The sequence below is a fragment of the Centropristis striata genome, chromosome 8, assembly GCF_030273125.1.
Source record: "Centropristis striata isolate RG_2023a ecotype Rhode Island chromosome 8, C.striata_1.0, whole genome shotgun sequence".
NCBI classification, from domain to species: Eukaryota; Metazoa; Chordata; class Actinopteri; order Perciformes; family Serranidae; genus Centropristis; species Centropristis striata.
In genome coordinates, this window is record NC_081524.1 from 36,705,576 (window position 1) to 36,733,013 (window position 27,438).

General features: G+C 37.6%; 3 protein-coding genes across 3 annotated transcripts; 1 reads left to right on the forward strand and 2 right to left on the reverse strand.

The window, feature by feature from the left end:
* Positions 1–10,370: 10,370 nt before the first annotated feature.
* Positions 10,371–16,395, forward strand: LOC131976935 (CCN family member 3-like). The gene is made up of 5 exons (XM_059340156.1): positions 10,371–10,534; positions 11,671–11,899; positions 12,731–12,985; positions 13,766–13,995; positions 14,741–16,395. Exons 1-5 carry the CDS (start codon positions 10,487–10,489, stop codon positions 15,032–15,034), a joined length of 1,056 nt encoding a protein of 351 aa, XP_059196139.1. The 5' UTR covers positions 10,371–10,486; the 3' UTR covers positions 15,035–16,395.
* A 4,985-nt stretch (positions 16,396–21,380) lies between these two features.
* On the reverse strand, positions 21,381–23,240 carry LOC131976931 (E3 ubiquitin-protein ligase TRIM47-like). The gene is made up of 2 exons (XM_059340151.1): positions 23,218–23,240; positions 21,381–23,074 (listed from the first exon to the last, which is right to left on the reverse strand). Exon 2 carries the CDS (start codon positions 23,070–23,072, stop codon positions 21,852–21,854), a length of 1,221 nt encoding a protein of 406 aa, XP_059196134.1. The 5' UTR covers positions 23,073–23,074; positions 23,218–23,240; the 3' UTR covers positions 21,381–21,851.
* A 2,178-nt stretch (positions 23,241–25,418) lies between these two features.
* On the reverse strand, positions 25,419–27,351 carry LOC131976930 (E3 ubiquitin-protein ligase TRIM47-like). The gene is made up of 2 exons (XM_059340150.1): positions 27,271–27,351; positions 25,419–27,129 (listed from the first exon to the last, which is right to left on the reverse strand). The coding sequence occupies exon 2, from the start codon at positions 27,125–27,127 to the stop codon at positions 25,907–25,909; it is 1,221 nt and encodes a 406-aa protein (XP_059196133.1). The 5' UTR covers positions 27,128–27,129; positions 27,271–27,351; the 3' UTR covers positions 25,419–25,906.
* Positions 27,352–27,438: the final 87 nt, after the last annotated feature.

The following is a 27,438-nucleotide window of genomic DNA, read 5'->3' on the forward strand; positions in this document are numbered from 1 at the left end:
CAGTATTCTAGTAAACTCTATAATCACATATTTGTATGTCTAAAGTAAACTACAGCAGGGACAGCTGAGCTGAATCGACAATATATTGCTTGAAAAATGTTAATGCTGCACCTGTGGATCTAGAGAATGAGAGAAAGAGCAAACATCCCTCTCTTCCATACAAAGCATCATTTTAGGTTCACATTGCTTAATGCTGCCCTCTAGTGGCCAAACTGAAGCATTGCTGCCCTTGCATTCAAATGTTTTGATTATAGTGAATAACATCAATATATACAAAATATACAAAAACACTTATTTGGGGTGGAGTATCTTACTGTTGTTGTCAATATTGAAAAATCTCAAAACTATTTAAAGACTGTTTCCTTGCACATTTAAGTGAATCAACTATGGAAATAACAGGAAGTTCTGCTTGTTGTCTGCACATGCATTTAATTAAATTATTGCTGCTTTAACCTTTATACTAGAGTTGGCAGGTTCACTTTCATCACCAGAAGATGGAACTATTTCCAAACAGCTTATATTTCAATGAAGCAACGGTTGGTTTGTGCTTGTCTGTGCTTAGCTGTGAACAATAAGTAGTAAAGTTTATAAAGGCCAAGACACCAGGCTCCTCAAAGGGACAGACCACTGACCCCTATTTCTTCTTCTTCTTTTCTTCTGTTAGCATTCTCACTGAGTAAACAACAAATAAGAAAGGTGTTGTAAATTGTAACCCTTAAAAGTCCCCCTCTGCCCTTCTTTAATGTTGCATTTCTGTCCCTCTCCTAGGTGAAGCCCAACATTCCCAATCCCGAGATGCCAGCGCCAAATGCAGTTCATGGCACCTATAAGCAGAATTGTAAACATAATTCACAATGTATGGATCTGCCGGGTCACTGGTTGCTGTGGTTTCAGCTGAGCACCTCAACAACCTTTACAACAGAAGGTCAGTCAGAGGAAAAATATATCTTTTGGCACAAGGCCTCATTGAAATTTGTGCTAGAAATGTAAATTATCTTTTATTGTAAATCAAGTGAAAACAACACTTTAACAGGATAAGGGCTGAATAAAAATGCCTACAATAAGATTCACGATTATTCCTTTAATTGGAAGAAAATATATTTAAATGCTCATGGGGTATCTAAGATTAAGGCCAGGTTGATGCACAATGATCGCTGACAATCATCATCAGCTGAGCCAAACATGGCAATTTAAAGGCCCGACGCCTTTGCATGCTTAAAATGTAGAAATTCTGAGTGGTGCACAGGTTGATTTTGCAAGTGCAACCGAAGGGCTCTCACTTCTCCCCAAAAATCAAGTTTGAACAAAACAAAGTAAGAGAAATAGTTTAACCCTTTATCAGGCGAAGAACTATATTTGGTAACTTCAGGTAATATTTCGAGAAAAAAGTTGCAAATTTACTAGATTAAAGTGGCAAATCTACAAGAAAAATAGTCACAGATTTAAGAGATTTAAAGTGGCAAATTTGTGCAAAAAAAGTCGCAGATTCACGAGATTTAAAATGACAAATCTACAAGAAAAAAAGGTGCAGATTTAAGAGATTTAAAGTGGCCAAATTGTGCGAAAAAAGTTGCAGATTTATGAGATTTAAAGTAGCAAATTTGTGCGAAAAAAAATGTTTTTTTTCCCACTTCTTTCTCGTAAATCTGTGACTTTTTTCCACGCAGATTTGCCACTTTTAATTTCTTAAATCTGCAACTTTTTTCACGCAGATTTGCCACTTTAAATCTCTTAAATCTGCAACTTTTTTTCTTGTAGATCTGCCACTTTAATTTAGTAAATCTCGAAATATTTTTATTTTGGATATCCGCTGAAGTTACCAAATACGGTTCTTCGCCTGATAAAGGGTTAAACAAATTCAAACTCTCACAAACACATTAATTTTACACTCCATGAAACGCATGAAAAACTGATTTTGGCTGGAAAGAACGTCAGGATTGATAAGATGACGGACATCCTTTTCATGGTAATGGTTGATAAAGCTCCCGCAGTCGGTTGTGTGCCCGTGATGTTTTACTGTGGACATCTCTTAACCCTTTTTAAACCTTTATCAGGCAAAGAACTATATTTAGTAACTTCAGGTAATATTTTGAGAAAAAAGTTGCAAATTTATTAGATTAAAGTGGCAAATCTGCGCAAAAAAAGTTGCAGATTTATGAGGAAAAAGTGGGGAAAAAGCAACTTTTTTCTCCCAGATTCACCACTTTAAATCTCATAAATCTGCACATTTTTTTCTCGTAGATTTGCCACTTTAATCGTGTAAACTTTTTTCTCAAAATATTATTTCGTATGTTTTATTTACACATTCTGGCAGTATGTAATATCCTCCAATATTCTCTAGGGTTGAAATTTGGAATTTGCAAGTATTTCAATGAGTGTCCTATTAAGGGTTAAAGTGGTGAATCTGGGAGAAAAAAGTTTTTTTTTTCCACTTTTTTTCTCGTAAATCTGCAACTTTTTTCGCGCAGATTTGCCACTTTAAATCTCTTAAATCTGCGACTTTTTTTCTTGTAGATTTGCCACTTTAAACTAGTAAATTTGCAACTTTTTTCGCACAGATTTGCCACTTTAAATCTCTTAAATCTGCAACTTGTTTTCTTGTAGATTTGCCACTTTAAACTAGTAAATTTGCAACTTTTTTCTCTAAATATTATCCGAAGTTACCAAATATAGTTCTTTGCCTGATAAAGGGTTAAGATGATGATATGTATCAATATTTTCACTTTGCACCAAAGATTTTCTGTTACTGACCATTAAATTGATACAAAGATCCAGACTGATGTATCATTACCTATTTATACGGTCTATGATCATTACACTCCTAGCTTCTTCATATACTGAAACTTAAGGAGATCTTTCATTATTTAATTTACCAAAATGTACTTTTCTTGCTGTGGATTGTATATTTTATAAGATCTGACTTGATATGATTTAGCAGATAATTGTCTGAAAAAAATAGGGGAAATAAAAAAAGGAATAAACTGCATGCATAGAACATATTTCAAATATTTTGTAACCTCATTACTTTTGCAACTTTTGTTACATTCTGTTCCAAGAAAATTGCAATAATGACAGAAAGTGAAGGCTAAGTTCCTTTTTAACAGTATTTCTGTAACAATTATAAAGGGCATGTACGTCACACAGCACTTTGACACTTAGACTGAGTAAAAAGGACCCGTATTTAAAATGGTGTTAGGTAAATAATGCAAAATGTTTGGTCAGGGTGTTTTATTGAGTGTGACGCTGTGAAGTCTCTTAACTTTCGTCACTTTCCATACAAATTGGCTGAGAAAACACATTAACAACCATTCCCCCAACAAACCCAGTAGCAGCAGTGGAAGTTGTGAGAATGTGGCATAGCCAGTGACTCCAACCATCTGGAGAAGTGTTGAAATTAGCTACGAATGCTTGGCAAGAAGTCCAACTAAGTATTACATGTATTTGAATGAACGCATACAGTGGCGGTTCTACACAGGGGCCTCCAGGGGCCACTGCCCCTGTGAAGAAGACCTTGACCCCTGCTGTGGCCCCTGTGTCAAATTAATTATAAAATGATCAATTAATAACAATGAACGACAGAACAATTCTGACCTATTAACAATATCTCATTGTGCACAAAAGGAACCCAGAATGTGAACATTTTATAATAGTTTAATTGTGCAATAAAAGCTTGTGTATATAAAAGAAGATCATTCTCACTTTACTGCACTTTCAAAATAAAGAAAAAGTAATTGTGCACAAATTTGAGATATGTCATTGTCGTGCAAAAATAATTATTGTTGGTAAGTGTCATTGTTTCAATCAGTGTATTTGTATCTTCCAAATATAGTTAAATTAGCTTTTTAAATGAGCTAAAATAAAGGTTTTGAATGCCTAAATATCATCTCTGTCGTTTTTTAATGTGCCCCTCTGATTAAACACTGGCCCCTGCTTGGCCCCCACAGTAGAACTGGTCTAGAACTGCCACTGTACGCATAGCAACAAATTTTAAATATCAAATGTATAGGAAAGTTATGAATGAGCAACTTCAAGTTAAATTCAGTGATCATCGTTAAACTTGATATAAACATTAGACTGATGTCACGCTGAGATCTGATCCTCCATCCAGGATGAACTATTTGTGTTTCATCCTCCCAGTCAGACCTCCCCAGGTTTGTTCTGTTTTCAGTGCTCTTTGTGCATTGCTAAAAATAATACCTATAAAAAATGGTCATAAATTTGAATATTTTGGTTTGTTTTTGTAAGAGATCTCCCCCAAGTGGCAGCCATGTGTTCAGCTCTTCAACCAAGGAGGAGTTCAAACAAACAGCACTGTCCGTCCATGGCTGCAAACTGTGACAAAACCCATGAACACTCAGCAGGGCGTCCTGACCGCTGGTACCAATAACTGATGTCAAGTAAGAAAAGTATGTGAAATAAAAATAAATAAATAAATAAGAGCTTTGATAATGATTTTGATGGAACACAATTACCAAAATAGCAATGCAAAGACTTGGCAACCTTTCACACGTGCACACTGGTGCTTTTGAAGAGGAGCACGATTATTCCAAAGATTCAGGAAACATCCTGCCACTTGCATTTGCAAGATACCCATATATCAGTATTAACCTATCACCTGAAGGGTTGCTTTACTCAAAAGTTGTTGTTTTTTTATGTCAAAACATCGTTGCCCCAGAGCATTTACAGGCCCTACACTGCAAAAAAAGAAAAGTTGGGTGAACTCAAAATTTCAAGGCAACAAACTTTGATAAAATTTTAAGTTGGACAATTAAACTAAATATTTTAAGTTTTGTTTTTGAGTTTGCTCAACTCTGAATTTCTCTGGCACGATTGTAACGCAACTATGAATGTCAGCTAATGTTGTGACCACAATTTTGAGTTAGCATTGATACGCTAATGGCTACTCTTGTAGCTGTAACAAGCAGTGCCGCTAGCATCAGTTAGCCGCTAGCAACCCCAACTTAAAGATATAAGTAACAACAACTCACCAACTTGTTTTTGAGCAGACAACTGGCTTCCTTTGTTGTGCTAACTTACATGATTCCCCTAAATGTCAGTGATTTATATTTCCAAGTTTTACCAAATTAAATCACTGTTTTAGGCCAAAAAATACAAGTTGGCTTTTTTGCAGTGTACTTATGCTCAAATATTTGCCTCTCACTGCCTGCTGTCCTGGTTTCCACAAGGTCTGTCTGCTCTGGAATAACATAAAGTCTTTGACATCCACATGAAATCAGATTTTTCCATAGCGCTTGTTTTATTAGTGGCAGCTCCATATTGCGTCCATCCACAGCCACCCACCATAAGACACATGTGCGTCCGCCCGGGTGTCTCAGCTCATGTATAGTGGCGTGCAGCAAATAAACCCAGACTGAGAGATTTGCGGTGGCCTCCCAAGCTGTCAAACCCGCTGCTTGACTGCCACTTGGCGAGCAAATTGAAAATATGAGGAGCACGCAATTTCATCTGTGAATCTGTGGAGGAAGTAATGTAAACCGATGATGTGCATGGGTGAGGCGAGGTAAAGAGACGGCTTAGAGGGAGAAATGGAAAGGAGGAGAAAAACAGCCAAGTTTTTTATAGAACTGTTCAACTCTCTCTGAACCCAACCAGAGCCTGATATGAACTCTCAGTCAAATTCAAACTGTCTCCAAACAATCCCTGCAGCAACATCTGCAATGCTTTAACTCACTGGTTGTATATCCCATTAAGCTGACATTTCCATTTTGTGTCCAGCAACACGGACAGATCAACAGTGATTAAAATTCCTTTCGGTAGATCTCATATGTGCTGTCAGCCAGTAATGGTGTGCTGTGGAGTTACATGCCTAAAGACTGGAAGCCAATGTTTAATGATCTGAAAAAAACAATATTTGGACAAAAGGAAATGCTATTTTAGCCATGTGGAATTATTCGAGCAATTTGTCTGGGTTTCCTTTGGAAAACTGCTGAGGAGCGGCACAAACAGTACAGAGGATGAAGGAGCACTTATAGATACATCACAGAAAAGTGTAAAATAATTGAAAATGCATGCAAACACAAACCACAGGGACCGTTTACACAGACTGGATTTTATATGTTCTGTTTTGTTGATTTTTATAAAAACAGAAGGAAAATATGATGTAATGCAGGACATAAGCAGCTTATCTGCCATTTCATATATATTTGACTGTCAGACAGTTATTACAAACAACAATCTGTGCCTGTTATTACATCATTCTCATTCAGAGAATCCACTTTTTCATAACTGTTAGGTTTCAAATATGACACGGCCCACATGAGTTTCAGGGGCTGAATGCTGTTGGTTAGGTTCGTTATCAAACCAAAGGGTTAGAGTAAGACATTCAAATGAAAGCTTAGGCTAATATAAAACAACGAAGTAACATACTGAATTACAGAAACATCTTGTACGCTGAATATATCAAACAATCTGCCCCAGACAAGCTTCAAAGTTAAGACCTTATTTTAATCCAAAATATTTCAACTAAAGCTTTTTCAGCTGCATCAGACTGATGTGATGTAAATACAAACCTATTTTTTTTAGCTAGTGGCTAACTGATGCTAGTTACAGCTACAAGAGTAGCCATTAGCGTATCAATGCTAACTCAAAATTGTGGTCACAACATTAGCTGACATTTCATAGCGGCGTTACAATCGTGCCAGAGAAATTCAGAGTGAGCAAACTTAAAAAAAAAACTTAAAATATTTAGTTTAATTGTCCAACTTAAAAATGAATTTATGGCTCCAGGTGGGGGTATCAACATTAAATGACTAAACTTAACTTTTCCTCTCAAAAATCCCAAAGGGAATTTTATCTTTTATCTGAATCAATGAATATTAATTCTACTGCATTGGATTAAACAGGAAAGGGCCTCAACTGAACCTGGCAAACTTTAAATGAAGAAAGTAGAATACTGACCCTAAACTTACAACACAAAGACACGTCCTAATGCCCCACACAGACTGTTGGCCACATATTGTATGTTACTGTATGCTTTGTTGAGAAAACATTAAGGCTGTTTGACTGTCAGTGTAAACTCTGAGCTAATCATGGTTAGCTCTCAGTGGTGGCCTGACCACTTCAATGCCCTACAGCAGAGTCCAACAACAGCCAGTAGACCAACAAGCCGACTGTTAGTAGAAAGCTTTTACTGTGCGATCTGTCTTTGTTTGGAAAAGACAGTGTCAAACCTCAATTTTAAAGTGGTACATGTACATTTTCAACAGCCACTGGTTCTACCACAGCCATACAGCCAACTTGTATTTTTTGCCTAAAACAGTGATTTAAGTTGGTAAAACTTGGAAATATAAATTATTGACATTTAGGGCAATAATGTAAGTTAGCACAACAAAGGAAGCCAGTTGTCTGCTCAAAAACAAGTTGGTGAGTTGTTGTTACTTATATCTTTAAGTTGGGGTTCACAACAAGGGACAATAGTTCTGATAACTCTTATTTCTTTGTTGTGAAATGCGGGAAAGCGGTGAAATTCAGTCTTTAGCGAAAGCTAGCAGCTAACTGATGCTAGCGGCTAACTGATGCTAGCGGTTAACTGATGCTAGCGGCGCTGCTTGTTACAGCTACAAGAGTAGCCATTAGCATATCAATGCTAACTCAAAATTGTGGTCGCAACATTAGCTTACATTTCATAGCGGCGTTACAATCGTGCCAATTCAGCACATTGCAGAAGTTAGCAGAAGGAAGGATTAAAAGTTATTACAATGTAAAATTATAAGTTCAAATATCTGAATTCAGAGTTGAGCAAACTCAAAAACAAAACTTAAAATATTTAGTTTAATTGTCCAACTTAAAATTTTATCGAAGTTTGTTGCCTTGAAATTTTGAGTTCACCCAACTTTTTTTTTTTTGCAGTGCAGCCTCGAAACAAAAAAGACAGATGAGCAGAGAAAACACAACAGGTCGTCGGTCCTTCCTTCTCTGCCTCCTCCATCTCTTTCTGTTCGAGGCCAGCTGCCTGATTTCCTCTCATTCCTCCATCTCTGTCAACTTGTCTGTTTTTTCCCATATGTTCCTGACTCGAGTGGAAATATTTCACAGATACCATGAATGTGCGTATGCAGACTTCCCACCTCATTCCTGGGAGATATCACATAGTGTGCCAAGCGGTCACACAGAAAATAAGTCAATATCATTATGCTTTGCAGGATGTATTTGCAGGATGTTTAAGCTGTTCACAATTTGGATAAAGCTATTTAAATTTAGATGATCCGGCCATCTTGCAATACCCAGATCATCCGCTAAACAACACGTAAGCACCAAAAAAACAGCAATGGACGGCTCCTCTCTCTCCGTTACAGGATGGAGAGATTCAAAAGATCCTTCGCTCCTACAGCCATCAGGCTGTCTAATTCTTCAATAATTTACAGAAGAGCTAAAAGACTATAACTGAATTTCCCCTTGGGGATAAATTAAGTAATTTTGGTTTGATTTTTTTGATTTAGGCCCCGTTTACACGAGGACGCTTGCGGGTAAAAACGACAAAATATTTTATCGGAAGTGCCTTTCGTTTAGACGGTGACGGTGTTTTGGGGGCTTAAAAACGCAAAAATCTGAAACCACCCTCCAAAGTGGAAAAGTTAAATCCTCTCCTCCGTAGCGTGTCGTCTACACTGACAAGACGCAAAACTCTGATCTGATCTGCTCACGTCACGTATGTGTTTACGTCACATACGTGTTTACGTCACATACATGCTCCAGTACAGGAAAATAAACAAACGTGGGATTATTTCCATGCGTCGGACCTTCAAGCTGCTCTGGCAGCTCTAATAAACTTACAGGAGTCTTTCCACCAAATGTACAGGATATGTACAGATAGTATTAGTGAACAGAGAAGGATCTGGAATTACCTCCATCACATTCTGGATGCAGCAATTTGTCGAAGGCGAGCCAGACGGCTGTGAACGAGACCTGGGAGATCTAGTGATGGTGGAGAACTTTGTGGAAGGAGTAGCTGATGAAAATGTGTGGCGTGAAAACTTCCACATGCCCAAAGATGCTCTTATGGCTTTAAGTGATGCCGCCTGGCTGCATACAATCGAATTTCACACACTTTTGCGTCACCGTATGCAGCAGATTTCCTCCCGAAAACGCTCGTCTAAACGAGGAATAAAAAGTGAAGACATGACACCACTTTTGCGTCTTCTGTTCAGACCGTCATCATGTAAACGTAGCCTAAGTCATTACAAAGTTTTAGATGGCCAGTCCAACATGGTGTTCTGTGAGACGTATAGAGGCAAACAACTGAGGTCACACTTACTGAGAGAAGGAGCCTCAGATGCTGAAGAGCATTCAACACCTCCATAGTTTCTGCCCCCCTTCTGTGCAGCGATCCCATCAGCTTTAGCCCCAAATCCATGGTCGGAAGAAACCTGAACAGATCCGTGTCCACATGTGCAGACCACAGTGTCAGTCCCCCACTGATCCAAGTTACTGGTGAACCAAACTTTCCAGTGTGGAGCTATTTTAGGAAGCAGTGATAGCCCTACAGGGAATAAGAGGGTTTTCCACCGTGACCTCTCTGGTAGGGTTCAGTTAGAGAGGTCAAGGGGTCACCACCAGCTGTCAGTAAGGGAACCCCCGGGCCCTTTCTAATAACACCAACATCCTGCAGTGCAAAGGGAATCCCGAATAAGGATACTTATATATATGTGTAAGCAAATAAGTTAACAGCTAACTGATTAACAAATGAACACTTATAGAAAATACAGCTATGAAATACCGTGTACAGTATATATATATATATATATATACCAAATGAAATACCGTGTACAGTATATATATATATATATATACTGTACACGGTATTTCATTTATAAAAGAGATAGAAATAAAAGCAAAAAATGACTTCAGTTAACTTTAACAACAGTTACTTGCTTAGTGAAACTCACTGTAATGCTCTTTATCTGCATTATCTTGTTGTCTTCGAATCATAAAATTATTGATTGAAAATGATTTTGAGCTTTATCAAAAAGATTTTTGATTATAAAACAAAAATAGTCATTCTCTTAACCTATCTGGTTTTACAATATAAAACACTATTGAGCTATTGAGTTCTGCAAAAAATGTATTTTTTAAAATATATATACACACACACACACATATATATATATATATATGTATTTTTTTTTTTAATACATTTTTTGCAGAACTCAATAGCTCAACAGTGTCTATATGTTCGTGGTGTCCTCTTTGACAGGATCTCACAATAAAATGTGACTCTCATCTTCCTCCAACACTCTGGGCGATCTCTCCGACATTCCTTCCTGTTTGTCGTCATGGTGCCAGCAGGACAGCTCGGCTATATAAGGCCCTCCTCACCAAGTCCTGAGCCAGAACGACAAAGAGATCACAACCTTCTGCTACTCCACAGCCAGAGAGGAAACCAAAGGACTCAAATCAGCTCCATTCAAGACAACTGAACACTTTTTAGACTGCAGATATTTTTCATTCTGCTCGACTTCACAACAAGATGACCAATTTGTCGGAGAGAGCTCTTTTTGTCTTCTTTACAGCGCAGGTAGGCATTACAGCTGTTTTGATTTTTTTTTCATTTAGATAGTTTTTTATATTGTAAAACCAGATAGGTTAAGAGAATGACTATTTTTGTTTTATAATCAAAAATCTTTTTGAGAAAGCTCAAAATTATTTTCAATCAATAATTTTATGATTAGAAGACAACAAGATAATGCAGATAAAGAGCATTACAGGATAACTTCATTTGCTTAACTTAAATGTTTTTATCCACTTTTTACCCACGGTACAAATGAGTTTCACTAAGCAAGTAACTGTTGTTAAAGTTAACTGAAGTCATTTTTTGCTTTTATTTCTTTCTCTTTTTTTTTAAAGATTAGTAAAATAACGCTACCTACAGATACAGAAAGTTTACTGGCTTTGTATTCTGTAAAAGTATAATATGGAACGTTTATTTTCACCCAAAATGTAATTATCTGTGCAATATTTAATCCCAGTTGTTTAGAGCAGTAGCTCTCAACCTTTTTGAGTCGCGACCCCCAATTTAACATGCATGTTGTCCGTGACCCCCGCTCGCTGACAGTTCAGATCACCCAAAAAAGAAACAAAATGACCAAAAAAGACACAAATTGACCACAAAATGATCAAAAAAGACACAAAATGACCCAAAAAAAAGAAACAAAATGACCAAAAAAAGACACAAAATGACTAAAAAAGACACAAAATTACAAAAAAAAGACACAAAATGACTAAAAAAAGACACAAAATGACTAAAAAAAGACACAAAATGACCCAAAAAGAAACAAAATTACCAAAAAAAGACACAAAATGACTAAAAAAAGACACAAAATGACAAAAAAAGACACAAAATGACCCAAAAAAGACACAAAATTGCCCAAAAAGACACAAAATGACCTAAAAAGACACAAAATGACCAAAACCCCCCACAAAATGACCAAAAAAAGACATTAAATCACCAAAAAGACTAAAACACATTAACACATGAACACTTTAACGCAGTGGAGACAGAGCTGACTTCCAAAATGATTTGGCGACCCCCAGAAATCATCTTGCGACCCCAAGTTTGAGAACAGCTGGTTTAGAGAGAGGTTTTGATTGGTTTAGAAAGAAAGAAACGTTCAACAATGCATAAAAAACTCATTCATTTTCTTTCCCACCCAGGTGTTGACACTTGTCTGCTCCCAGGTGTGCCCGAGGAGATGCCCGTGTCCTAAGGAGCCCCCCATGTGTCTCCCCGGGGTGCCTTTGATCCTGGATGACTGCGCCTGCTGCCTGGTGTGTGCGCGCCAGAAAGGGCAGGTCTGCTCTGAGATGAACCCATGTGACACGCAGAAAGGGCTTCAGTGTGAATACTCCACCGACATCCATAAGAGGACTGGCATCTGCACTGGTGAGTGGGCCATGACATACACTACACTGTCATGAATTATTCTGTAGTCATTTCATTTTACTCAATATATTTGATAAAATGTATTAAATATAAAGGTGTCCTTTATTTTGAGGCAGTTGTTTAAGTAACTTTAATATAAAAATGTTTGAGATAGAATCTACTTATTTTGATCACATTAAATATAATCTTTATGTGTATGTAATTCTAAATCAAGAGAATTTTGAATGAATCCAACACAATAGAATTAGTCCGTTTTTAATTGACAGGCACTTCCTGTTAAGTTGTTATTAACTCAACTTGTAACGTACACTGTAAAAAAAAAAAAAAGATAAATAGCTACTCAATAAAATTGAGGCAACAGATTGCACACAATATTATTAATTAAATCTAACTACATTACAAGTTCAGCTAATAACAACTTAACAGGAAGTGCTTGTCAATTAAAAACGGACTAATTCTATCGTGTTGGATTTATTCAAAATTCTCTTGATTTAGAATTACATACACATAAAGATTATATTTAATGTGATCAAAATAAGTAGATTCTATCTCAAACATTTTTAAATTAAAGTTACTTAAACAACTGCCTCAAAATCAAGGACGCATTTATATTTAATACATTTTATCAAATATATTAAGTAAAATTAAAAGACTACAGAATAATGTATTACAGAGTATTAGATTTAATTAATAATATTGCATGCAATCTGTTGCCTCAATGTTTTTGAGTAGCTATTGTTTATCTTTTTTTTTACAGTGTATGCAGGATGTCCACTATAAAGTACAATGACAGATGTGTTAATCTGTACATTTTTTTTTCTTTTTCTCCAGCTAATGGAAGAAATGTGTGTGTTTTGGACGGTTCTGTCTATCAGAACGGCCAGACCTTCTTCCCCAGCTGTAAGTACCAGTGCATGTGCCGCGATGGACAGATCGGCTGTGTGCCGCGCTGCAACGTGGACGTGATGCTGCCCGGGCCGGACTGCCCCATGCCCCGCAGGGTCCAGGTGCCTGGAGAGTGCTGCGAGAAGTGGGTGTGCGAGCCCCAGGCTGAGGCCAGCGCTCTGGGCGGCTTCGCCATGGCGGGTGAATTGATCATATATACAGATAGACGCATAGAGTCATCCATTCCTCTTTGACGTTAGTGTCACTGCAGTGTGAGACACAAAGTTTAAAGGTTATGTACACACTAAAAAAAAGAAAAATTGGGTGAACTCAAAAGGCAACAAACTTCGATAAAATTTTAAGTTGGACAATTAAACTAAATATTTTAAGTTTTTAGTTTGCTCAACTCTGAATTCAGATTTTTGTCAACTCAACTGTAAGTTGTACTAACTTATAATTTTACATTGTAATAACGCTTTCCCGCATTTCACAACAAAGAAATAAGAGTTAGCAGAACTATTGTCCCTTGCTGTGAACCCCAACTTAAAGATATAAGTAACAACAACTCACAAACTTGTTTTTGAGCAGACAACTGGCTTCCTTTGTTGTGCTAACTTACATTATTGCCCTTAATGTCAATAATTTATATTTCCAAGTTTTACCAACTTAAATCACTGTTTTAGGCCAAAAAACACAAGTTGGCTTTTTTGCAGTGCATTTCTCTGACCTGATTCTGGTAAAGGAGCATAAACCAAGGTCTGAAGAACAACAGGAAATAGAGTGAGGGCTGAGAGAGGAGGAGGGAATTCAGAGGAAAGGCACAGTGTGAAACAGCACTGTGATACATCATGTTGCCAAGTTGTTTTCTACATTCTTGGAGTTGTTGTTACTCATGTTCAGGCTGCTGTTTAAACCTTTTTTTACCAGGTGATGTGGTGATTTCTCTCTCTAACTCATTGTCTCCCTGTGTGTGTTCCTCAGCCTATCGTCAGGAGGAAACAGTGAGCTTTGACAGTTGGGATCCCAGCCTGAACTGCATCGAGCAGACTACAGAGTGGGGCGCCTGCTCTCAGTCCTGCGGCATGGGTGTGTCCACCAGGGTCACCAACAAGAACCGTCGGTGTGAGATGGTGAAGCAGAGCCGACTGTGTATGATCAGACCTTGTGAGGACCAGCAGGACCAGATGCAGCTGGCGCAGCTTGCACCAAAGGTACTTTTTTGGCCCAACTTAAATGCTACTTTTTACTTAGAAATAGCTGGGTTTCCTTTTAAAGTTGCATATAATGACTTTTCTACAGCAGGTATTCTCAACCTTGGGGTCGGGACCCCAATTGGGGTCGCGAGATGATTTCTGGGGATCATCAAATCATTTTGGAAGTCAGCGTGTGTTAATGTGTTTTAGTCTTTTTGGTCACCAAATCTTCAGTCTTGTTTTGGTCATTTTGTGTCTTTTTTGGTCATTTTGTGTCTTTTTAGGTAATTTTGTGTCTTTTTTTTATCATTTTGTAAGCAATTTGTGTCTTTTTTGGTCATTTTGTTTCTTTTTTTGGTCATTTTGTGTCTTTTTTTAAATCATTTTGTGGTCAATTTGTGTGTTTTTTGGTCATTTTGTTTCCTTTTTTTGGTAATTTTGTGTCTTTTTTGGTAATTTTGTGTCTTTTTTTGGTCATTTTGTGTCTTTTTTGGTCATTTTGTGTCTTTTTAGGTCAGTTTGTGTCTTTTTTTAATCATTTTGTAGTCAATTTGTGTCTTTTTTGGTCATTTTGTTTCCTTTTTTTGGTCATTTTGTTTATTTTTTGGGTGATCTGAACTGTGCGTGTGAGATTGTGTTCAGCAAGCGGGGGTCACGGACAACATGCATGTTAAATAAGGGGGTTGCGACTCAAAAAGGTTGAGAACTACTGTTCTAGAGAGATAAAATACAAATCAGTGAATTGTTCTTTTTCTCCCCACAGAGAGGCAGTAAGTGTCAGAGGATGGTGAGGAGCGACACGGCCGTCCACCTCTCCTATAAAAACTGCACCAGCGTCCTGGCCCACAAGCCTCGCTACTGTGGCTCCTGCACAGACGGCCGCTGCTGCACCCCCCACAGAACCAAGACCGCCCTGGTGGAGTTCCAGTGTGCCAACGGCAAAACAACCAGGAGGCCGGTCATGGTGATCCTGACCTGTGCATGCCACAGCCACTGCCCCCGAAACAACGCTGTGTGGCCGCCATCAGAGCTGGGATACAGCGGTTATAGGTCATAGAGCAGCTTCACTTTAAAACACGAGTTGCATTAACTCTAAATTTAAGATTAAAATAAGACTGTCCGCAGTGAAAATAAGATTTTATCTGCTGATTATGGTCAGAATCCTCTTTTGTGTGTGAGATTAAGAACTGAATAGCTCTGTGTTTTTCTCTCCTGGCGAGGGATTGAGTTGTGTAACATCCTGTGGACAAAAAAACAGTCATCTTCTCTAGTGTTGAGTAGAATCAAAGCACTTAAACCATGTGATGTATTGATTCTCTTCACTTCTGCATACAGGTGGCTTAAACTACCAACCACTCACAGCAGGCTTAGGTTGGACAGTTGTTTGTAGGTGCTCTTATATTATGATGGTTAACTTAAAACGGCCTCTATTCAAGAGGTAAATAGTATGAAGTTGTATTGTTACAGGGTAGTGCAGATGTATAGTAGTGACTTGGCCAGTCAAGAAAACGTTTTTTTTGGGGTTTTTTTTGTTTTTTTTTAGATTAAAATCATGAAACTACAGTGAGTTTTCTGCAGACTAAATCAGAAAAAAACTTAAGCAAACCACTCCTCTTTCACAATAAACCCCTAATGTACTGTGACACTTTGACACCTTAATCTAGAAAAAAATATATAATACTCTTGTACTCATTACTTTCACTTTCACAAGGCAACATAAAATAAACGATTTTAGGTTGAGCTGTTACGTTTTAATGCCACTGCCATGGAAATGTGTCAACTATGGGACGCATTTTTTAAATAACTGGAGTGTGTGCTTTGACCCGGTCCAGACTGAGGGCTCAGCCAATCAAAGAGAGGTCACTGTAGTGACTGAGTGTCGTTTCTAACATCGGCCTGAAATCCTACCCCTGTTGTAAAATGCATAATGTCTATGCTTCCATTAATACATGCAATTTTTTAGGTCTAGAAAGGGTTTTTTTTGTTGTTTAAAGTAGTACACATAAACATCTGCTATGTTTATAATGACAAAGGTTTTGTAAATACTTGCTGTTTAGATTTTTTGACTGAGTGTGTATGAAATACACAGCTTTAATAGGTAACAATGTCAACATGAAGTGTATATATTGGTATGTGGTATTGTTTTGCTTGTTTCTGTATCTGAATAATACTGCAAAACTCAACATTTGGAAATAAATTTGTATTTTTTGTACCAAAGTTTTAATCTCTTTATTATAGTCAACACTAAAAAATGTTTTTTTCTTGGATGCAAATAATTGGGTTGATAAAGGTGATGATTTGTGTTTAAATGAGAGCTACCTTCAGGCTGACTTGGTTGATTTTAACCCATAAGAACCCAGACCCAGTAATCCTTAAAAAGGAAAATTATGGGGGATATACCACAGACCAAGTGGACCTCATGATATTTCTTATTTTTAAATGAATAAACTAGATACCTTTTCTGCTTACAGAAACACAGAGTTGCCTTTTTCTTTGCATCTCCACAACATATATCAAAATTGTGACATTAATAGTGCTGTTTAACAATACATTTTTTTAGATTTGTTTTTAAGTAACAAAATATTAAATCAAAACAAATAACCATCTGCCTTTTTTGTTTTTATCTCCATAACATATATCAAAAGTGTGACTTTAATAGTTCTGTTAGACAACAAATTCCATTTCAGATTTGTTTTTAAGTAACAAAATAATAATAAATTGACAATAAATAAATATAAATAACACTGCCTCATTAGACAGCTTCTCAACAAGCTACTGCAGCTGTAGAACACTAAAACACACGTATGTACTTGAGAAAACATACATGAACATTACTAGAACATTTAAAATGGGTTCTTATGAGTTAAACTGAGGATAATTGAGGAATACAGGAAACTACACATTGTAAAATGGATAGGAATAAATGATGAAATAGTCATGACTAAATGTAAAATAAACTTTGCATAAAATGTGACGTCTCCTAAAAGCGGTTTCTCATGTTTGATGTGTGACAGGTCGTTGCCCTACATCACACTGTTATGTTATGGATGGCATCATGTGTGTGTTATGTAGGTTTTAGGTCTGTCAAGTATATGTCAAGTGTTACCTCATACTAACAATATGGCTGCTCTACATTTATCAATATTAGAGATTATTAAAAAGTGAAATAATGTTCAAGATCCTATCACTTGCAGCTAAGAAAAACACACGCTCATGCACAGCATGCATGCGCACACACCCATACACACACATACATTTCTACACTTTTGTTTTGATTTTACTTTTAATATTGTTATAATTTGCTTCATTTTTATTTTATTTTTTGTGTGATAGTTACTTGTTTTAATTTAACTTGTGAAGTTTAATATAGGTAGAGGCCCTGTATAAGCCCTTTTGGGTTTCTTGCCGCTACCTTGCACTTTCATTTTGTTGTTATCTCTTTATCCTTGTCTTTTGCCTTATTTGTGCAAAATAAAAAAACTTCAAACTTCAAACTTCAAGAAAGCCATTTTCAAGAAGTTGGCTGAGAACTGACCCTCCTGGACTGAACCACTGGCTGGACATTGTAGAAGAAATTCGTAGTGTTTCCCCCCCTTGTGTTTTTGTATGTTTCTGTATGTGTTTTTATTGACTGGAGAAAAAAAAGTGAAATAATACCAAAGATCACCAAATATGTTCGACCAAATAAGAATCAAATACTGAGTTACCTTCTCACACAACCTATAAATGATCCCTTTCCTTAGAAATGAACACACGTGTGAGCCAGAAGTTGCCGAAGCCCCTGAGCCCCACTGATGGTGGGTGGTTAACCTTTGACCTCTCTCTCTGAACCCCACCTGGAGGGTCACGGTGGAAAACTCTGTTCTCCCCTTTGGGATTGCTTCTGCTTCCTAAAATAGCTTCTCATTGGAAACATTAGCTCATCAGTAGCTTGAATCAGTGAGCGACTGACACTGTGGTCGACACATCTGGTTGCAGCTGTGTTATTGTTTCTGCTAAGCAGAGGTGTGCAGCATTGTAACATGATGGTTGTAGTTGTAAAGCTAGGAGCTTATTCTAGTGTTGCATTCTCCTTATACATGTGTGTTTTGAGCAGTGGCGGACTCGGGGGGGGGCAGGAGGGGCGACCTCCCCCCCTCATGCCTCTGTGCACTGCAAAAAAGACAACTTGTGTTTTTTGGCCTAAAACAGTGATGTAAGTTGGTAAAACTTGGAAATATAAATTATTGACATTTAGGGCAATAATGTAAGTTAGCACAACAAAGGAAGCCAGTTGTCTGCTCAAAAACAAGTTTGTGAGTTGTTGTTACTTATATCTTTAAGTTGGGGTTCACAACAAGGGACAATAGTTCTGCTAACTCTTATTTCTTTGTTGTAAAATTTGGTCATATGCGAAAGCTAGCGGCTAACTGATGCTAGCGGCGCTGCATTAGCGTCAACATTAGCTGACATTTCATAGCGGTGTTACAATCGTGCCAGAGAAATTCAGAGTTGAGCAAACTCAAAAACAAAACTTAAAATATTTAGTTTAATTGTCCAACTTAAAATTTTATCGAAGTTTGTTGCCTTGAAATTTTGAGTTCACCCAACTTTTCTTTTTTTGCAGTGTGGTTGAAAAAGCGTGCTAAAGTGCCCTCTAGAGTGGTGAAAATGAGAGGAAGTTCCTTATTGGCTGCCCTTTACACGTGCAAAAAATGATTGGGTGCCCTCTAGGGTGCCCCTTCATACAATAAATTATGATGACGTGCCCTCTAGTGCAAGAAAATTCGATAATGTGCCGTAATGAGTGCCCTTCTAGTGCCCTTTTTCCTGTTTGGTGCCTCCGTGGTTGAAAAAGCGTGTGAAAGTGACCTCTAGAGTGGTGAAAATGAGAGAAAGTGCCTTATTGGCTGCCCTTTACACATGAAAAAACGTATTGATTGCCCTCTAGGGTGCCCCTTTATACATAAATGATGATGATGTGCCCTCTAGAGATTGTATAATAAGGTATCACCCAACTGTGAATAATGTTATGTGAGATGTTTGCTCTCATTTAGCTCTCAAAGTGCACAAAATAGATGCATTTTACTTAAAAATGTACACATTTTCTCCTGGGGGGGCATGCCCCCGGACCCCCCTACATGGTTTGGTTTGATACTTTTAATTGTCAGTACCATATCATTAATTACTTTGATCTGGATCTCCTTTTAACTTACTGCTAATATTTCATCATACATGATGCATCATAGCTTTTTGCTGCTGGTGGGGCTCCATGTTGTGCAGAATGTGCCCTTTTTATTTGTTCACCCCTGCCCTTCTAACAGTCTGAGTCCACCACTGGTTTTCAGCTTTGACACTGCTCAAACCATTAGCCAACAGTCTAACAGTTGATTCTCTGTCATGCAGGACAGAGCGACTGGATGAATGTTTGACTGACAGACTGACTGCTACTGACAGACTCACTGACGGGCCACCTGGCTGGAGAAAGTGAACGTGTCAGACTAGCTGAGCAACCACCAAGCAGCAGCTCAAACATTTTGACTGAAGTGTTTGTAGGCCATGTTTTCTTTGGCACCTCCCTGTCAGAGTTATGGGATGCTGCTTATGAGACAGAATACTGTGCAGACCTGATCGGACAGGTTACCTGACACATGTTATAACTATCTTTATGTTATGCACTTCATTCATTTCATTGCACCTTATTTGTTTCATGGCACCAACATTTTTATACTACATATTTATATTTATTCTGCACTGGAATTCTACTTCTTAATACATACTCCTTCTTTAGACACTTTATTTTTTATTGTATTTTTATTGTATTTTTATATTTTATTGTTTGAAGTATGCCTAGGTTGTTCTTTTTATTTATTTGTGTTATTGTCTCTGTGTGTAATTGCTGCTGCTACACTGTAATTTCCCAGCTTGGGATAAATAAAGTATATCTATCCATCTATCTATCTATCTATCTATCTATCTATCTATCTATCTATCTATCTATCTATCTATCTATCTATCTATCTATCTATCTATCTATCTATCTATCTATCTATCTATCTATCTATCTATCTATCTATCTATCTATCTATCTATCTATCTGCTCACCTTTTGAATTACTGCAAAAATAACATGAAATCTTGTTTTTAGGAGTGGAATGTGAAATAAAAGAGACAGCACATGAAGGTTTACCACTGAACTGTGGACTTTCTCTACTTAAGTCTTAGATTCACTACTGCTCAAACAGTTTTCAAGGTTTTCAAAGAATGACAGACTTCACAGGCAGGCTGTGTTTGCAGACTGTGTAGGTTTTTTCTTTCTCCCTTTTTTAACACCATTTTTTCCAACATAGTCTGTCTCCTTTGAATTTAGAAGGTATAGAAATCTCACAGTTGAAAGTGTTCAACTGACAAAACATTTTGTTACATACTTGTTAAAAGCTATGTGAGATATTTTAAAGCCCCAACAGGATTTTATGATTTTAATATATCTTACTTTGGCAACTGTAAGAGGTAGTTTTTGAGGCCCGTGGATCTATTCTGCACCGGTGCTTAGCACTGTCTTTTGATTTCTCAGTATGAAAAAACATAAGCCTTAAGAATAATTTAAAATATGCTGCTTTAAAGATGCTGAAACTCTGAACTTTTTACACTCCCTCTGCTGATACTTTGTGTTATTTCACAGATTTTTACTTTCAGCATGCATGCACACAGTGACAATGCTAACCTATTGATGTTTATCATACATTCAATTACAGTAGAAAAGCAATGGTAAAATAATAATAATAATAATAATAATAATAATAATAATTTTAAAAAGCCCATTATTTTCCTGTCATGGTCCAATTTATAGTTTGTAGTTTCAGTAGTTAACCTACACAAAAGATGACAAAAAAGTAATTTTACTCCTTGAGTATATATATATATATATATATATATATATATATATATATATATATATATATATATATATATATATATATATATATATATTTACACAGTATTTATTCCTGCTGCAGCAATATGTCATAATGTTAAGTATATAGATAGACCACTGTGACCACAGTGCAGTCTCCATGTTTAGTTTAAATTTGTTTTGCACAACTTTTAATTTATATCTCAGATTTAAAGTAATTTATAAGCAATAACACGATCACACAACAGTTCCTAGGAAAAGATGAAAACTGATAAAGGACGTCAATTCTGGAGGCTTAAGTAAAAATATTTATATCTGTCCAAACTGCCATGTTTTATCCTGTTCAGCTTTAATTGATTGGGGAGTTTGTGCTGCTGTTTGTATGAAGGATAAGTAGATTGCTCCCTCTAGTGGTGTATTGGTAGAAAGCCTCCATCACTATCTTCACTGCAGTGAATTCAACAGTTTAGGTAAAGTAAACATACAGAAACAACACTACAATCATGTTTCAAAGAGATGTAAACTTTATGTAAATTCATTTTGTGCATCAAATACTGATGATCCAACACCAAATGATAAAACAAGCATTCAAAGTCATGATTACAACTTAACACTGTAATTTACAGACTGTACATAAACCTCAGTTTGTAACACGTGACAGAAATACAATCCCTGCATCTGCAAGTTCATCCACAACTCAAACATGTTTTTATAATGTCAATATTTTTAACTGGCTTTTTTAAATCACATGTATAATTACAAAAATATATGACAAAATATGGATAAAAAATAAACATGCAGCTTTATCTCGAGCAAATATCAAAAAGGTTTTACAAACAAAGAAAGTAATTATTTCCAGTTGAACTGAGCTCAACCTGCAGATCGGTATGCAAAGTATCCGGGAAGTGGCCATCAGGTTTTACTAGTTTCAAATGTCATCACAATCTGTTTCAGCTCTGCCCTCATAAAGACTGTTGTGGTTTTTAATTTGGCCACATCCAACACAGAGCAAAGTAGAAAAAAACAAAGCAGATCAAGGCTTCTGGACTTTGTGACCATTCTTTTATCTTTTCAAACTTATTTCGTAGCCACAGTTCCCACCTGTCGACCACTGTAGGAGTAGGATGGTAGAACATGTAAATCATCTCATTGAATTTGCAGCCTGTATAAGAAATGATTTGTTCTGCAGTGTCTGCATGAAAGAAAGACACCACTCCTTCATCATAGTCCACAACCGCCATGACTCGCTCAGATATGCATATCGAGAAGAGGTGGATTGGGATATTAGGTCTCTTGCACTTGGAGCCAGTTCCCAACCTTATGACCCAGTTTCCACTCCCGGGGTCAGGTATAAATGTGCTTACTCCACGCAACGGCTCTGAATCCAAACTGGTGCTCCATAGGGCTGGAACCTCATGGTAGAATCTCCCTCCACTGTTTCTAGAAAAATAGCCAAATCTGTGGATATGGTTTGGAATCCACCACCTCGGAGGACCTTGCATTTGATTGGACACCACACTGTTTGCCACCACATCTTTGCTCATCGTCTGCACTGGCACTTTCTTCTTCTGGGCCCTCTTTCCACGCTTATTTTTATTTTGCTGTACTTCCGCCTTCTTCTTCCCCATGTGAGCCCTCTTGTCTACGTATGCTTTCTCTAAAGGGACCGTGTCATGACTGCTATGTTCTGTACACTGGACACAAACACATGTCTGGTCGTACCTGCAGAAGAGCTCCAACAACCTGTTGTGTTTCTTGCATATTTGATCCTCCAGGTTATGCACAGGATCAGTCAGTTTGTGTCTCTCTAAGGCTGCAACTCTCAGATGAGGCTCAAGGTGTGTCTCGCAGTATGAAGTCAGGCACACCAGGCAGGTCTTAGAGGCTTTGAACTTGTTGCCGAGGCAGCAGTCACACGGCACCTGTCCTGGTTTGACAAGGGAATTATTGTCAGCTTTCGCATGGTGTTCCTTAAAATTTTCCACAACCTCCCTCAATCCGGTGTTGACACGCAGCTTGAACCCTTTGTGGAACTTCTCTTTGCACATCGGGCACTGACACTGCTCTTTGCCCTCCCAGTGCCTGCTGAGACAGGCCTTGCAGAAGTTGTGTCCACATGGAATTGAAACAGGCTCTGTGAAAACATCCAGACAGATGGAGCACTGGAACTGATCTTCAGACAAGAAACTGCCGGCTGTGGCCATATCTAGAGGAGAGAAAAAGCTTTAAAGTTGAGAACCATCCATTTTATTCACTCCTAAGTGCCATTTTATTAACAACAAGTGTAATACATAGCTATGTTTACTCAACAGTATCAGAATAAATCAAGTATATGAACATCAACTTCACCTTCTTAGATGCTCTGCTCTGCTCTGCTTGTCTGTCTTCATCTGCACGGTGTTTACCAGAGTATTGATAGTTTCATATGCAACGCTGCTCCTCCTCCAACTTTTACTCCACCCCTCTTCTCTTTCTACATGGCATTAAGTGACACTCTCTGTGCCACTGAAATGAAGTGAATCACTCCACAAATATTTTCTCTTCTGTGAAACGTCTGTTTGTGTTTTTACATTTCAAATAGAGTGGAAAGAAGCATGAATGTGCCTGCAATTCTAACTCCACACTTTACTTGATGAATCACGAACGTAACAAAGGGATTTAATATCAAATTGCAAAAGATGCAAAGCTAATATTGATATATGCAAAATAAAAAAGAACCTCCTCTTCGCGGCCAGCAGCTTCCTCTCTAAAAAGCAGTTCCTGTGTCCTGATGTCTTTATTCCATTAACATGTCTAAAATGTCTATAAGACCTACGTGACCAGCTTTTAGCACCAGTACCTTGATATGTTAGTAGCTTGTATGTATATGTATATTGTTGATTATTCCTCTGTATATGAGGAAGGTAATATTTTAGTACCTCATGCAGTCTCATTTCCACACTGCAAAAAAAGAAAAGTTGGGTGAACTCAAAATTTCAAGGCAACAAACTTCGATAAAATTTTAAGTTGGACAATTAAACTAAATATTTTAAGTTTTGTTTTTGAGTTTGCTCAACTCTGAATTCTGATTTTTGTCAACTCAACTGTAAGTTGTACTAACTTATAATTTTACATTGTAATAACTTTTAATCCTTACTTCTGCTAACTTCTGCAATGTGCTGAATTGGCACGATTGTAACGCTGCTATGAAATGTCAGCTAATGTTGCGACCACAATTTTGAGTTAGCATTGATACGCTAATGGCTACTCTTGTAGCTGTAACAAGCAGCGCCGCTAGCATCAGTTAGCCGCTAGCTTTCGCTAATTAATTTCACCGCTTTCCCGCATTTCACAACAAAGAAATAAGAGTTAGCAGAACTATTGTCCCTTGCTGTGAACCCCAACTTAAAGATATAAGTAACAACAACTCACAAACTTGTTTTTGAGCAGACAACTGGCTTCCTTTGTTGTGCTAACTTACATTATTGCCCTAAATGTCAATAATTTATATTTCCAAGTTTTACCAACTTAAATCACTGTTTTAGGCCAAAAAAAAATACAATTAGGCTTTTTTGCAGTGCACTTAAACACTGTGTTGTGTTAATTTCTTTATTTGTACTTTGTGTACAAGATAGTAGGCTCTTTTTTCCTGCATAAATGATTGATAAAAAGGTTATTGCATTATTTTTTTTAAAAAGTCTTAGTCCTGGCGTGTAATGGCAATAGCTGACCCATGGCATCTTTACATATTTTGATGGCCCACAACAGCCATGGTTGACGGCATAAAGAAAATAAAAAGGTTTATTCCAACATCAATCAGGATGGAAGAAAAAGGGCATGAGGATGATCAAATGGGGTTCAATTACAGTAGAAAGCAATGGTAAAATAATAATAATAATTTTAAAAAGCCCATTCATTTCCTGTCATGGTCCAATTCATAGTTTGTAGTTTCAGTAATTAAACTACACAAAAGATGGCAAAAAAGTTAATTTTACCACTTGAATCACTCCTCATATATAAAGACAGATGCACTACCACCAAGCTGCTGCAAAACTTAGTTAAAATACTTTTTCAATTACATGTCGCTCACTACTCCCCAACACTGCTTATATATGTTATTACACGGTAACCCTGCTGCAGCAATATGTCACAATGTTATGTTTATAGACAGACCACTGTGTTGTGCAGTGCAATCTCCATGTTTAGTTTAAATTTGTTTTACACAACTTTCGATTTTTGTCTCAGTTATTTATAAGCAATAACATGTGCACACAATAGTTCCAAGGAAAAGATGAAAACTGATAAAGACTTGTTGTAAAAAAAAATATATATATACTTTTCTGGAGGCTCAAGTAAAAATATTTTTTTTGTCCATACTGCCATGTTTTATCCTGTTCAGCTTTAATTGATTGGGGAGTGTGTGCTGCTGTTTGTATGAAGGATAAGTAGATTGCTCCCTCTAGTGGTGTATTGGTAGAAAGCCTCCATCACTATCTTCACTACAGTGAATTCAACAGTTTAGGTAAAGTAAACATACAGAAACAACACTACAATCATGTTTCAAAGAGATGTAAACTTTATGTAAATTCATTTTGTGCATCAAATACTGATAATTCAACACCAAATGATAATGACAAGCATTCAAAGTCATGATTACAACTTAACACTGTAATTGACAGACTCACTGTACATGAACCTCAATCAGTTTGTAACATGTGATAAAGTGACAGAAATACAATCCCTACATCTACAAGTTCATCCACACCTCAAACATGTTTTTATAATGTCAAGATTTTAACAGGCTTCTTTTTTTTTTTTTATCAAATACATAATTACAAAAATATATGACAAAATATGGATAAAAAATAAACATGCAGCTTCATCTTGAGCAAATATCAAAAAGGTTTTACAAACAAAGAAAGTAATTATTTCCAGTTGAACTGAGCTCAACCTGCAGATTGGTATGCAAAGTATCCAGGAAGTGGCCATCAGGTTTTACTAGTTTCAAATGTCATCACAATCTGTTTCAGCTCTGCCCTCATAAAGACTGTTGTGGTTTTTAATTTGGCCACATCCAACACAGAGCAAAGTAGAAAAAAACAAAGCAGATCAAGGCTTCTGGACTTTGTGACCATTCTTTTATCTTTTCAAACTTATTTCGTAGCCACAGTTCCCACCTGTCGAACAGTGTAGGAGTAGGATGGTAAAACATGTAAATCATCTCATTGAATTTGCAGCCTGTATAAGAAACGATTGGTTCTGCAGTGTCTGCATGAAAGAAAGACACCAGTCCTTCATCATAGTCCACAACCGCCATGACTCGCTCAGATATGCATATCGAGAAGAGGTGGATTGGGATATTAGGTCTCTTGCACTTGGAGCCAGTTCCCAACCTTATGACCCAGTTTTCACTCCCGGGGTCAGGTATAAATGTGCTGACTCCACGCAACGGCTCTGAATCTAAACTGGTGCTCCATAGGGCTGGAACCTCATGGTAGAATCTCCCTCCACTGTTTCTAGAAAAATAGCCAAATCTGTGGAATTGGTTTGGAATCCACCACCTCGGAGGACCTTGCATTTGATTGGACACCACACTGTTTGCCACCACATCTTTGCTCATGGTCTGCACTGGCACTTTCTTCTTCTGAGCCCTCTTTCCACGCTTATTTTTATTTTGCTGTACTTCCGCCTTTTTCTTCCCCATGTGAGCCTTCTTGTCTACGTATGCTTTCTCTAAAGGGACCGTGTCATGACTGCTATGTTCTGTACACTGGACACAAACACATGTCTGGTCGTACCTGCAGAAGAGCTCCAACAACCTGTTGTGTTTCTTGCATATTTGATCCTCCAGGTTATGCACAGGATCAGTCAGTTTGTGTCTCTTTAAGGCTGCAACTCTCAGATGAGGCTCAAGGTGTGTCTCGCAGTATGAAGTCAGGCACACCAGGCAGGTCTTAGAGGCTTTGAACTTGTTGCCGAGGCAGCAGTCACAGGGCACCTGTCCTGGTTTGACAAGGGAATTATTGTCAGCTTTTGCATGGTGTTCCTTAAAATTCTCCACGACGTCCCTGTATCCAGTGTTGACACGCAGCTTGAACCCTTTGTGGAACTCCTCTTTGCACATCGGGCACTGACACTGCTCTTTGCCCTCCCAGTGCCTGCTGAGACAGGCCTTGCAGAAGTTGTGTCCACATGGAATTGAAACAGGCTCTGTGAAAACATCCAGACAGATGGAGCACAGGAACTGATCTTCAGACAAGAAACTGCCGGCTGTGGCCATATCTAGAGGAGAGAAAAAGCTTTAAAGTTAAGAACCATCCATTTTATTCACCTCTAAGTGCCATTTTATTTTTTAGGTTTAATGCATAGCTATGTTTACTCTACAGTATCAGAATTAATCAAGTATATGAACATCAACTTCACCTTCTTAGATGCTCTGCTCTGCTTGTCTGTCTTCATGTGCAAATTAACGATCTGCACAGTGTTTACCAGAGTATTGATAGTTTCATTTCTGTATAAATGATGCAACGGTGCTCCTCCTCTGACTTTTACTCCACCCCTCTGCTCTTTCTACATGGCTTTAACCCCTTA